Consider the following 14651-nt stretch of genomic DNA (forward strand, 5'->3'; position numbering starts at 1 on the left):
TCCATGTTTAATTACATAAAAGCTTAGTTTTAAAGGTTTATTGTTTTTAAAGTATTTTTTAACCGTAATTAAATGTTTTTAAGGCAATATTGTAGCTCCTTTGTGTATAACAAAAGGAAAATATAACACTAGTTACACATGGAAAATTCACTAAACTATTCAAGGTAAACAGTTTTTTTTCCTCGACCCTAAAGGTAAAATGTAACATTTTAGAGCCTTTTACTGTATTGTCTAATACTGAGTCAAAGATAAGTTTCTATAATAAATCTACTCAGCGTAAACTGTAGTGCTGTGCTCCCACAGATATGAGGAATACATTTACAGACTCAGCAATAAAAACGACTTTCATACATGACCAAACATAACCCGCGCCAACAAATAATTCTCGTGTTTGAACTTTTTCCAGGGATGGGTTAAAATGCAGAGGACAGATTTCATATATGTGTAACAACATATATATGACCAATAAAGGCAAAAGCCCAATTAATTTAATTTAATTTAAAGTTATGAACTGTCAGAAAACCAGTGAGAACCAAGACAGAGCCTTAATTTCATATGGCATCAATGCTTAACTATGATCCCAGTTACACTCCTGTCACAGCTGGAATTCCTTAGGAGGATGTGCCTGATGGTCTGTGAGCCCATAGTTTAGTTAGTGCTGCTTCTCCATTCCTTTTTCACCAACAAATCAAAATAGTAACAGGCAATGTCTGGAGAGGTGCTACTGTTCCTGTGATGTCTTCACGTGTATGGTTTGGGCTAACATGGCTTTAAAGAAAGCAAGGCAGAATCTACCAACAGTTGTACATGAAAACCATGCTGTGCCCTAAATGTTGGAATTTGATCTAATCTTACTTTTCACTGCTAAATTAACAAGTCAGTGAGACCTTTGATAACAATGCAGAAATCTAAAACTAGTGAGCTGCACAATCCCCTTAAACACAGTGAAAAAATGCTGGAGCTACACCTTTAAATTTCCCAGGTCAGCCTGTTAAAGACACAGAGGACGATCCTGCAAAGGTCCTTCAACTCGCTCCACAATTCATATTGATTTCCATGTTGTTTTCAACTAATCCGTCCAAACAATATAAAATGATCTAACCTAATCTTCAAATGCAAAAGAATATTAAAGCTTCTCTTGACATAATCCAAGCCAAAGCAGATTCAACAACTAAGCAGAGCTCATCATCTCTCCTCATACTGTCCACAGCTACAGTGTCTGTAGACTGTGATACTGTCCACATAGCTACGCTGTGTCTGTAGATTGTGATACTGTCCACAGAGCTACACCATGTCCGTAGGGTCTGTGATACTGTCCACAGAGCAACAGTATGCCCGGGTCCAAAGGGACTGTGGTGTGGTACAGTATTACGTTTCCCTCTTAGCACAAAGGTATTGGGTTCAGTTCCTGGGCTGGACTTGTTAATGTCAGGTTTGCATGTTTTCCCTGTGTTTGAGTAGGTTTCATCCAAGTATCAAAAAATGTGTTTGTTTGGGACTTGGTCAAGGTGGTCTCTAAGAGACTAACACATTTGTGTGTAGCTCAGAAACAACAATCCAGTCAAAACTGCAGTTTTGTTGCTCTTTTCAAAATGCAAAGTACCATCATTGTTTTTTTAAACACAACCCATTTTGAGGAGATTTCTCTTTGTCCATTTTGCCTGCTGTTGATCAATGATCTCATTTTCTTCAAGCTTTTTTCTTAGGGTGGGATGGAGGAGCTTATTAATGTATACAATTCAGCAGCAAGACATGTTTTCAATTCATGAAATGCAGAAAGGACTGACCAGAGGAAAAAGACCACCATACAGACAAGAGGGATCCACTAACCCAGACTGGCAACTGGTGAGCCAGGAACCACATGCGACCCCCAAAGTAAATGCACAAAAATACTCAAATACAAACCTCGATAAATATATCCTGGCTAACTCTCCATTAGTGGGATTCATCTACCAAACATTAGCAGTTACAGAGCAGCTGTACTACGAATCAGGTTATCAACATGTTAACTTAACCAGGTGATTTCAACCTGGCTATGTGCATGCTCACATAAAAAGGGGTGGCGATTAAAGCAACTGACCAATTACAAACACAGAAAAGTCATGCAGAGCAACTTACATCACAACATGAACATTATTTGTATTTTATACTGCCTATATTATACAGTCACCAACTGTGAGAGACTGAATATATGAACAAATGAAGGAATGAGGCTCCATTATCTGACAAATGTTGGTCAGTCTATCAGATGAAAATATATGTATATACATATATATTACAAGTTTCCTTTAGTTTTTCTTCTTCTTTTTAACTGCCTCCATATTTAATTAATCCACATTATTAAAGTGAGCAGTTGGCTAAAGAGTGTGTGTGCCAATGGCTTTGCTCACAAATGTTACAAATGTGAGCAAAAGGCATTGGTACACACACAGGTAGTAAACATTCTGTTTTACCCATCACAGTTTTCCCTGTTTGAAAGAAAGAAGTGTATCTTGAATTGAAGAAGAAAGTGCTCCTGCTCTATTTGCTTCACTACCTCACCCTAACCATGTTTTATAGCTCAAAGTAAAAGAAAACAGAGCAGGAGCAGCAGCTGGCTGTGCTCACATATGAGGCCGGATGGGCTCTAAAATATTAAATGTGATGCTGAGGGGAGGGTCAAACCTCAGTGACATGGCTCCTGGTCTGTGCCACTATCCCTCAGCCAGGTTTAAAAGGTACTGGATTAGCAGACGGTTATATAATGTTTTATTCATATTGGTAATTGAGAATGCACTTTTCAAATTATCATCTATCTCCTAAAGAGTGTTGCAGATAATGGTTGCCTCACCTGAATTAATCAACATGTGATTTAGTAATAATAATATTAATATTAAAAATGATATTCTTGCACACATACGAGGCTTTATGTGTCATGTGGCTTTGGGGATTCAGAGGATGTTTTGGACATTGGTGTAATGAAAAGATTCCGCTCTGCTCTGCGCCCCAGCTGCACAGCGACTGAACTGAGCGCAAATCTGAGCCAAATGACGCAGAGGATTTGCAGGTTTAGGCGAAATTGTCCCCCCCCCTTGCAGATTAAATACCGCGGTATCCGTGTATCTCGCAGTGCGTGCAGCGCGCAGCCTGTGCGTAATGCGCCTCCTGTGCGCACGGAGATTCTGAGAGGTTTTGGAGAGGCGGCTGGACTCCACCACCATGCACACGGATGTGGTGCTGCTCGGCCTGCTGCTGTGGATGTTTGGCGTGTCCAGAGGACAGAGCCTGCAGCCGTACAGGTACGTCAGGTCAGTCCTCAGGGCGGAGGCTGGAGGGGTTGGAGCCTCATACATCTCATGTATATCCGAAACTGGGGGTTTGAACTCAGGTTTCAACCAATGAGCTTTACAGAGGGAGTCAGAGACAGACTTTTAAACTGAAAGCTATAGGATGCGGTTCTCAATCTTTTGGGGACAAAGGACTCCTTCCCAATTAATAAAATAATATAGTGTAATAGCTTTTACCTATAAAATATACTTCAGATATCTTTCGGAGAAGTTTGGAATTGATGCAGTCCAGTGAGTGATAACAGGCTCCAGGAATTGAGATTATTATTTCTACGTTGAACTGGTGCTGTAGTGTGTCTATGGGGCCCATGTTATGAACTTAGCACGTGGCATTGTCTCCTGTTCATCGCACCAGCTTCTGGCATGATGATACAATCTTATTTATGCTGATTTAGAAGCTGTGTCAGTTTTACAGCGGTTCAACAACAACAATTGAGATATCAATGTCTTTCCTCAAGGGCAGAAAACACAGAGCGTTTCAAACATGCACAGAACAATGGGGCTGAAAATATCTCATTTATATTGATTACTCACACACCACACAGAATAACATGTCATTTTGCAAACATACTTTCTTCCTACTGTTGTTAATGTCTTTTGTCAGCTGTTTGGTGTATTCACAGTTTAAGATAGTACAAAATCTATTTTAAACATATCAGTCAAAGTATTATGCGACAATAATCTTCAGTATTTGTTCCTAACGATAACGTAAGGAATGCATAATTTCCATTGCGTGCTTTTTAGTTGTGAATATATATCATACCTGTCAAGTTTGATTTGAAAATAAGGGAAATTTTCTTGCACCCACTACCAGTCTTCCCACCCGCCCAACCAAGCTCCAGTATCCCTTATATTTTAAGATAGATGTACAAGAAATCTAAAATACCCACTTGTCAACCACTTACTAAATACAATTATGTGATTAGAATCTGGTAGGTCGACATTTATTAACATTAAAATGCTGTGAACATTCCTACTAGGGCTGGGCAATATGGACCAAAACTCATATTTCAATATATTTTCTCAAAATGGTGATATATGATATAAATCTAGATAATTTTATTAAATAAAGTTTGACCAGAAAGACAATTCGGGTTAAATTTGCTGATACTAAATGCCACTCATGGACATTTATTAACAAACAGATGATCAATATGTGACACTCATTAATCCATCTAACTGAGCTTTACATGTTGTTTTTTTTCATTTTTTTTTTTTTTGTCCTTGTCTGCACATGCTGTCAAAGGTCAACACTACAAGAAGTGCAATCATTATGAGACAGAAATTCATGTTTTGTTATTGCAATAAAATAAATTGATTTATTTTATTGCTTAATTGTGACCATCACCAACCCTCCCTAAGGAAGGGTAAGAAATCTTTTGTTATAGGGAGGATATAAAAAGGGAGAGCAGTGTTACACCTAAGTGGAGAGGGAGGGGGAGGGGAAAGGGAGCAGGGAGGAGAGACTCAAGGTAGGAAATAGAAAGGGTGGGGAGAATAGATTGTTTTACAGTGAGGGTGAGATGTGAAGTTGTAGAATATATTGTGCTTATTATGTTGTGTAATCAAGCCAGTATGGTGACAAGTGTGAAGCTTAGCTATAATGGTGATGGCTGTGGACAGGGGGAATGAGTGAGTGGTAATACCTAAAGCAGGTATTTGGGAGTAACGTGTCTAAAGTTAAGCCCAGTATGAGTTTTATCCCACATCCCAGGCACCCCAGAGCGCGCCAGATCGCCTTTCCTTGATGCCGCCCGCGCGATGAGCCCTAGAAATGTTGTTCTGAGAAGTAAAAGCAGCGACTCCTAAAACTAGTATTTTGTTTCATATGATATATGAAATCAATAGTTTTCTATATCACCAAAATAGAAAACTCGATACATCTTGAATCTCGATATATCGCCCAGCCCTAATTCCTAAATTATAAAACAGCTTAAATAAAAACATAAATGTGTATATGAAGCACATGTGTTTATTTAATATACTTACAGTTAATTAACAAGTCAACGCATTGCTTATTTACTGTTAATTTCACATTACTTGTCTTTAAATTAAAGATTAACATTTTATTTTCATTATGTATTTTCTGATAATTTCTCATGCTCACTCATGTGGTTCTCTGGTATTCACTAATGACTTATTAGACACATTTATTACAGACTTTACATTCTTTAACATTTTTTTAAAGAAGTGCATATTTGTGGAGCTTGTGATTGGCTGATTTTTCATGCTGACTTACGTGGTTCCTTCCACTGTGGTAGACGTTAAAATCTCAGTTATTAATCTAACAGAACGTGTAACTGTGTTACATCCTGATGCTCTTTAGGAAGGTAAACTCTATGTCTCATTTCACAACGTATTTACACCAGTTCTTTGTTTTTACCTAAAACTAAAGTATAACCATTTCCATGTGTTAGCTTCTATGTAAAAAGAGCCTGAGGGCAATTCAGATTAATTCATTATAAGTAAACCATGGTTGCGTTCCTTTGGTCAATCAGATGAATCCACACTGAAATGCTTGTGCAAACAAAATATTCTGACATCTCAAATCGCTCTCATTCGTGATTGCATGCATATAGCATAAAGGCAGAGGAACATCATCATCATCACCATCACCATCATCATCATCTTCATCATCATCATCGTCATCACTCTTGTTCTTCCTCTATCTCCAAAACAGTAGATTTTGGCTCTTCATTTTTTTTAAAGAATTTGTTTTTATTTTATTTTTTTAAACAGTTTTTCAAAAACATATTATAAAAAGTAATTTTTTTATAGCATTTTATTTTACATTAAACAGTAGTGCTACAGTAATGAAGGTCCAGTTAGTGTTAGTGATGCATGTGTCTGTGCTGTCTTAGATACACTTTGCTACTCAAAAATTGTTACTAAAATAGTGTTACATGTAGGAAAAAACATGAATTAGTGTGGACCATGAGCGAGTTTAACCTTCTCTTTAACGTTTTAAAGATGTGTGGAAAGTCTGTGTTTATCTCTGGTCCCCTTTCCTATGCTGAATTAAGGTATATGCTTTAGCCGTCTCCTACAGCAACCCCACATCTTACAATCCTGCTGCAAACTCCATAATTTCATGTTTATTGATAACTTCAACCTTTTTTGAAAACATGCTAATCGATTCAAAAAGGACGATCTCCATCCTAACTCACTTGGAGCCCAAATGCTAAATTCAAACATACAGTTTGTGACCTTCAGCCTGTCAGTCATTTATTCTTGAAACCAAAACTTAAGCACAATTAATTTGAAATCATCTCTCTTGGAATTTGTAATCACAAGAATAATATATATTAAAAAAAACATCTTAGTTGACCATCCTTTTGCTCCACATTCAGATATTCTTTCTGAATTCTCTCACTTTCTCACTGTTCTAGTGCTGAGTACAGATAAAGTTATCTTCACTTTACCATTCATGTTGATGATGAAAGCAACAGCCTAAATTAATTATTTACCTCAATATTAGATTCATTTGACTTCACACATAATGTAAACAAACCTTCTCATTTTTGTAGAATTTAATATAGCCTGAAGAAAGAGTTTGTTAGCTTCTGAAAAAGCTCTTCGAAAAACTAGAACTTCTTATTACTCAACATTAATAGTGGAAAACAAGAATAATTCTCAGTTTCTATTCAGCGCTGTTGCAAGACTCAGCAAAAGTCACAAGATATGGTAAACTGGACCAACACATCTCTAGTAACAGGTTATGTGTCGCAGGCTTTTCAAACAGCTGTAACCAAACCTCTCCTTAAAAAGCCTATACCCTTGATCCAAGTGAACAATTTATATGAGCGCTTTCAGTCTGGCTTTAGAGCCCACCATAGCACAGAGACTGCCTTAGTAAAAGTAACCAATAATCTCCTCTGGTCCTCTTAGATCTCAGTGCAGCCTTCGACAGTGGATCATCATTTATTGCTGTAGAGACTGGAAAGTGTTATTTGGATTAAACTTTACACAAAGTCTTCTAACAGGTGCTGTCCAGACAGACACAGGAGTTGTAGTTCATCCCCCACTTCTGACCCCTGTAACATACCCGCCACTCTGCTTACACACCATTTACACTGATGTCACCCATACTCATTCTCGTTCCACTCACAGATAGTCTAGCACCAAGTGTTTCCATGCAGGCAGACCCTCTAATACTGTATCATGTTTTTCTGCAGTCTGGGCCTTCTCCCCTCTGATTTTGATAAGCATTAAGAGATTAATATTGTTGTAATTACTGCTATATAAATATAGTTGAATTGATTTAAACTTAGCTTTCCAAATACCAGGAATAATACCAATCATAATACAGAGAGAAATGTGATAACATTCACAGTAAATCTGTGATCGTCTGTGGGTAAAAGTCCTGTCGGAGTGAATCTTTCCAGGACTCGTGTAGAAGGCGGATGCGGATGCAGAATGTCCGACCATGTGCTATTGTGCACCATAAAAGGTTTTCCAAAAGTACATCATCCATTATATGATTTTTTTTAAGCTAAGAGCTGACCTTCTTCCCACCCACTGATGTCTTAGCTGAGCAAATGTAAAATCAGGACACCAGTAAACACCGTCCTTATGTCTGGTGATCAAAGCTCTGTTTTTGGCTGACAGCAGCAAAAGGTGACATGTGCTTGGCAGGAGAAATCACTTACTGTAATTATGTAACCTGTAATCTGATTGTGTTAAATGGGCTTCCTGAATTATTGCTATTGTTGAGGTTTTGGCAAAGCCCAGCCTGACAGAAGGAAGGCCAGTAAATAAGTCATATTTGGGCAGTAGCTACTAATTCTAACACTGTCCTCAGATTACTGGTCCAGTAGAGACAAATCCATGTCCTTCACTAAAACACAAAACCTTCGACATTATACTCCCATAGAGGAGAAGAAAATTAATTATATGACATAGTTATTATATCTGTGCATCTCTTTTGACTTCATCTGCTGTTTGTTTTTATTGTATGCACACTACTATCTCACACACTTGTATTATTGGGTTTCTCTTGCTAGCATGATAAGAATGCTAATAGCAGAGAGCAGCAGGAAGTAGTGTCTTCTTTTCCCTTTGTCTGTTCCCTTTAGAGGTCTCAACAGCGAATCCTCTGCCCCTATCGAACCCTATCCTCTGTATCCTCCTCTCTCACAATAAATGACTTAATGTCCTCTCTCACTACATCCATTCTCTTCTTTGGTCTTCCTCTAGGCCTAGCAAATTCCAACCTCGGCATTCTTCTACTGATATATTCATGTAAAACCATCTCAGTCTTTCCTCTCTGACTTTATTTCCAAAACTTCTAATATGTGTCACCCCACAGATGGACTTATTCCTTATAGTATCTAACATCATCACTCCCAAAGAGAACCTCAACATCTTCATCTCTGCTCCTTCCAGCTCTGCCTCCTGTCATGTTTATAATGAAGAATAAAGCTCACATTTGCATGTTTAAATGGCTCACGGGCACCCCCTCTTAGTCTGTTATATAGGCAGTGGGCACCGCAATCACTGCCAGTCACCAAGAGACGTGCTCGAGTTGAGCGGTGATGTACAGCACCACATATTGTTATTAGTATCTATTGTTGTGTTTACTGTATATATTTATGTTTTATACCTTCATGTTGTATACAGTCTTTTTAAGTCAGTGTACACTGTGCCTGTCACTGAGAGACGTGCCTGAGAATAAACAAACGAACAAGCTTGCCGTCCATCAATAAATACACAATGCAGAGTAAATGGACTTGATTTATATAGCGCTTTATCACCACACTGAAGCAGTCTCAAAGCGCTTTACATATCAGCTCATTCACCCATTCACTCTCACATTCACACACCAGTGGGACAGGACTGCCATGCAAGGCGCTAGTCGACCACTGGGAGCAACTTAGGGTTCAGTGTCTTGCCCAAGGACACTTCGACACATAGTCAGGTACTGGGATCGAACCCCCAACCTCTCGATCAGAAGACGACCCACTACCACCTGAGCCACGGTCGGAGTAGAGCAGTTTATTAAACCATCCAGCTGACCAAGCAGAGCAACTAAGCATGGTTAGGTAAAGAAATTGCATTTTAAGATACTTAAGACATAAAACATTATTTACTGTGAGCAGAAGACAAACAAAGACTTCTTAAGCTCCTCTGAAACAACCCTCTAGCAGCATGGCAGTAAAATTGTCGAGCGGTGCATTCCCTTGATGCAAATTCTCTTGTCGGTCAACTACTGCATCACGTTGATGCCGTAGCTATGATGTAGCTCATGATGTAGCTCGTGATGCACTAGCATGATTAAGGTTTTAAGCAGCAGCAAGTAGTGTCAGCAATATAAACAAACAGCTGATCACAGGCTGGACCAGAGAGGAAGAAGTAGGACTTACATCCACGTCTTCTACTGTTTTAGAAACAAAGAAAGGCAGTTAGAAGGAGAGTGATGACGATGAAGATGATGAAGACATTCTGTAAAATAACATAACCTCGCATGGTAGGAAGCCTCCATGCAGGCGCAAGGGGCACCCGCCCGGGCAGCTTGCTGCGACAAATGACCTACCAGGGGGCGGGGTGCAATGTGTTCTTAATCCATGAGGGTAGATGCCCAACAACTCTCCGCCCACAACAGAGGGGGAAGGAGCCAGCCGACCTGGATCCCTCTTTAAAAACCATTCAAGGCGAGGGCCACTCGGGGGTTCGCACTGGTGTGACTCTGGTTGGCGAGGCACCAGAGGAGCTGCATGGTGTGGATTCCTGGGGGGGCGGGTGAGCTCGGAGTGGCAAATGGAAATAAAATAACACAATTTTCATTTGGTTTTCAGATGTGTACATTTAGTTTTTAGTCGTTTAATTTGAAAGCTTCATATTCTGTGAGGCTTTGAAGAACAGACATGTTAAAGGGGACATATCATGCTAAATCCACTTTTTTAGCCCTTAAATGCAGTTTGTTGTATTTTTAGTGTTTTAGAAGTACAAAAAAGTTCAAATTAGTCTCTTCAGGTGCTCCGTAGATATCTTTATATTCTGTTTTGGTCATATTTTTCAATCTGTTTCGATTTTTCGATTCTCTATTACATTTTTTGAACTATTACATCACAGTATTTGCAGCGGAACTGCCAAATTAGGACATCAACTCCAGGACCAACACTTCCGCCATTTTTATTTCTCACTTTTATTTTGTAGTCCAAGCTCAAGGATGCCGAAGTTACGAGAGGATAAGTCAAAATGTTTGGTTGTTGGATGTAGTAACCCACACGCTTCATTACACCGTCTCCCAGCATCAGAACCTTTGCGAAGTGCCTGGTTGAGTTTTTATTTTTCACGGAAATGTACCCACATCTGTGGGTAAGATCATTTTTGTGTGCGTGAAGCACTTCAAGGATGACTGCTTCTGCAACCTCCGCCAGTATAAAGAAGGATTTGCCGAAAGACTTTGTCTGATTGAGGGTTCAATTCCTTCTATCTTTGGAGACGACGAACAGAGCACTTCGGTAAGCTGTAAATAACGCTAAAAAGTGTGATGATAAGACGTCCCTGTCATTGTTTTGTTAGCATTAGCAGTTGCACCGTTTTCATATGTTAGCGCTGTGTGCTCGTTTTAGATCCTTGATGATATGGTCTACATGATTTAATTTAATTCTAAAGTTTTCATTAGTCATTTCATTTTGCCGTTTTTGTCTCCGAAAAGACTGTATTAAAATGCATTTTGTGACGTTAGCTTGGCGCTAGCGTTAGCTCGGTGCTTGTGTTAGCTCACTTGTTAGGGTTCTGCAGGTTCATCATCTTCATTTTCATCTCGCTCGGCTGGGTCCGACTCTGGCTGGAACATGTAAGGCTGGATGGACAAGTCTTCTGTTGTTGACATTTTGTAAATAACGTGTGAATAAACATTTTCTGCACCGCTAGATAATCATATCTCTTCTATCAAACTACAAAAATGGCCAAACAGGGTGTCACTTCTGCAACCTGGAGAGGGGGCGGGGTATGAAGTGTCTCATTTGCATTTAAAGAGACCGCACCAAAACGAGAAAAGGGGCCTGTAGAGCTATAATAATGAGGAATTCAGACCCAAGCATTGCAGTTCCTCTTTATATAGACCACAACTGGGCGACCATGGCTCAGGTGGTAGTGGGTCGTCTTCTGATCGAGAGGTTGGGGGTTCGATCCCAGTATCTGACTATGTGTCGAAGTGTCCTTGGGCAAGACACTGAACCCTAAGTTGCTCCCAGTGGTCGACTAGCGCCTTGCATGGCAGTCCTGTCCCACTGGTGTGTGAATGTGAGAGTGATTGGGTGAATGAGCTGATATGTAAAGCACTTTGAGACCGCTTCAGTGTGGTGATAAAGCGCTATATAAAATCAAGTCCATTTACCATTTACAACTGTATGATTTATATGTAAAAAGGATTTAGAAGCATAATATGTCTCCTTTAAGTGCTGTTTCTGTTCATTTTCAGTTAAAATTCAAGTCAGATGTCATGTTATCTACACATCCCTCTGTTCTGTTCCTCTTGGGAGATAGTTATGGAAAATATGTTCTTTAAGAAAGAAAAAAAAAATGAGCATGAACCTGAGGTGCTCACCTTAGCACCGGATCAAAAAAGTTATGTGCACCCCTGTATTTATACAATTTTAAAAACATATGCATCACCAACAAAAAAACTGTGCTTTCATATTATCATGTCATTGTTTATTTTACACATTTATCCTTATCATTAAGCTTTTTAACAAAACTGCTCATTCTTTAGTCTGAATTATTTCAATGTTGCAGTGTTTCATTCTTTGTCTTAATCTTCTTATCTGCTGCTAACCATGTAAACATTATTCAGTGTATTATTTCTGATAAGTATATTTTCTTTTTCACATCTAGATCAAAACGAGAACTTTCTCCTGTAGAGGGATCAAGCCGTAAAATAGGCGGGTAAGACCTTTTTATTTTCTTGAATTGAGTTTTTTTGGCCTTTCACTTTCACAGCGTGTCACAATGCGCCCACAATCCATTTAGCACATTTCTCACTGAAATTTAGGAGGGGGAAATGCAAATAAATAAATACAGTGGACGCAATGCACTTCATCAAATCTGGAACTGTTTGCGTTTGACTGTTTCTGTGCTGAAAATAGTACGACTGACAGGCAGGTGCAAACTCCCTCATAGAGATCATAGCTGATTAAAAAGGCTCCAGTTAAAGCTGCAGTTTGTATAACCCTCTCTCCGCTCCATTTTGAATCCGAAACTCAACATCCCTTACCGGTATATTTTGTAGGGGTGTCACTTTAATGCATTAATTGTGATTAATTAATTACAGGAAAAATTAAGGGAAAAAAAAAATGTATTACATTCATCGCTTCGAGTGCGTTAATTTTAGTTTAAAACATACACACCGCATGGAAAACTAAAGCCCAGTTTTGTGCAAATTGTGCAAGAAAGAGTTTGTGGATCACCGGAGGTCTTCTCGCCTCCAGCGGAGCTTTCTACCTTTGTAGCATCTAGCACGGACAGCGGTCCTTCGGACGATACACACGACAGAGCAGACAGAGTGGCGCATACAATACACACTGGACAAGATGACAGGGTTTAGAGCCAAAATGAATAAATCCATGAGTAACAAATGAACAAAGTGACTGGATAAATGATTGTAGTGGACAGTCGACCACTATCGGTGGTAGAGGATGGCTACTCCTTCTACCAGAAGTGACTTAATTTTGTGATTAACAATGTTATTTTTGATGTGCTAATTTACAGCACTGTGATTGATGGGTCTGTTTTATTTATTATTATCTGAAGGAAAGAAAAACAACAAGCTCGGTGTTCAATAATTGTATTGCTCAGAAGATTGTTCTTACTGTTTATGATGTGCTAATATCTAGCACTACATATGAACCTGATGTTTGATTTCATTTTTATTTGCTATTAATTGGAGATTGAGAAAAGTACACATCAATATTCCACTGATGGTCTAAACTAAAGGTGTCATTAGCCCTTAGGACTAGTCTTACATACAGAGGAATGGAAATGTTTCAAGTCTGTTAAAAACAGTACATTACTTTATAAAGCCACTTTATTATACATCATTCTTTTGATCTGCCACAATAATGTAATTTAAATAAAAATACTTCAAGTTGAGGGCATTTATCAGCCTTTTTTAAGGTGAGATCAAAAAAGATGATTAATTGTGATTAATTAATCACAGAACATAATTAATTAATCGCACAATATTTTTAATCTGTTGACGGCACTAATATTTTGTGAACGCTCTTAGCGACTTTTTTCTCAATAGAGACTAGTGACAAATGTAGGGATGTGATCTTGGGATTTATCCGGTCTGTTCTCGCTATCTGCGAGGACACAAAGTGAAAACGATCTGTTCCTCCACAGTGTTTGTGACTTTATATTGTTGCTTCTCCACCTCGGTCTGCCTTTTTCCGTTTGATTTGCTGTGTAACTGTTATGGGGACTTCAGCTGGATCGTCCACAAATGCACGTTTACTACTGATGGTCCATAAAGGCGTCTGACTTCAGTCTAGCAGCCAATAGAAACACCCAAAACAGCTCATGCAGCACACGTGTTTGTAGAAAGATCTCTGATTGGCTGAAATCCAGATTCCAAGAGCGTCACACTCCTGGATTTATAAACTTCATTTACAGGGCCAGGAGAAGGAGATGAGATTCACTGTCCACTCAGAACACTTTGGATTACAATATGCTCAAAGATGATTATGGATTTTTGACCAGATTATGCCAAACAAAGTGCTACTCAGGATCTCAGACCTGATACAATAGAAGATCATTTCTAAAATAACAAGTGCCTGCAGTCTGTTTCCAACACTGCTGTGAATTAATCGTGTGTTGATCCAGGTCACCAAGCACTAAGTTTGTCAGAACCATGTTTGAGACACAGCTTACTTGTAGTTTGATTGTATGCACATTTTTGCAGTTCACGTAGATCAATAAATTTTCACTCAAAGCCTTAGTAGGAACATTTGCATACAGTATGTCGAATGGCTCACTGAGGAACACATCTGTAACACTACAGGCTATATATGATTATGTGGATAACTCTAATATGGGAGGACTTTAAATGTGAATGCACAAGAGAAGGATGCTTGACTAAGCAGGGAAGCAGTCTGAGGGTTAACAGTTTTGGTGGGATAATACAGTACATTATGCGACGACTCTGAGACATCGCGATATTAAAGCATCGTCGATGGTACGAGTGGTATCATGAGAGAGAGCATGGTAAGAAAAAAAACACGATCTGCTACACTTCAATTTGTTTTTAATTTTTATAAACCTGTTAATTTGAGAAGATCATGCCCAGAGTAAGTATGTAAGTATGTCCAGAGTTAAAGTTAA

General features: G+C 38.9%; 1 protein-coding gene across 3 annotated transcripts in view; it reads left to right on the forward strand.

The window, feature by feature from the left end:
• The first annotated feature begins 3154 nt into the window (after positions 1–3154).
• The window catches only part of LOC114457970 (gamma-aminobutyric acid receptor subunit rho-1-like), a 28401-nt gene continuing 16904 nt past the window's right edge, over positions 3155–14651 (forward strand). For all 3 annotated transcript variants that reach the window (XM_028440168.1, XM_028440170.1, XM_028440169.1), the window contains exons 1-2: positions 3155–3278; positions 12168–12218. In XM_028440168.1, the coding sequence (XP_028295969.1) occupies positions 3199–3278; positions 12168–12218 (131 nt within the window). In that variant the 5' untranslated portion in view covers positions 3155–3198. The remainder of the gene's footprint in view (positions 3279–12167; positions 12219–14651) is intronic.

This window comes from Gouania willdenowi, chromosome 24, assembly GCF_900634775.1.
Source record: "Gouania willdenowi chromosome 24, fGouWil2.1, whole genome shotgun sequence".
Taxonomy (NCBI): Eukaryota; Metazoa; Chordata; class Actinopteri; order Blenniiformes; family Gobiesocidae; genus Gouania; species Gouania willdenowi.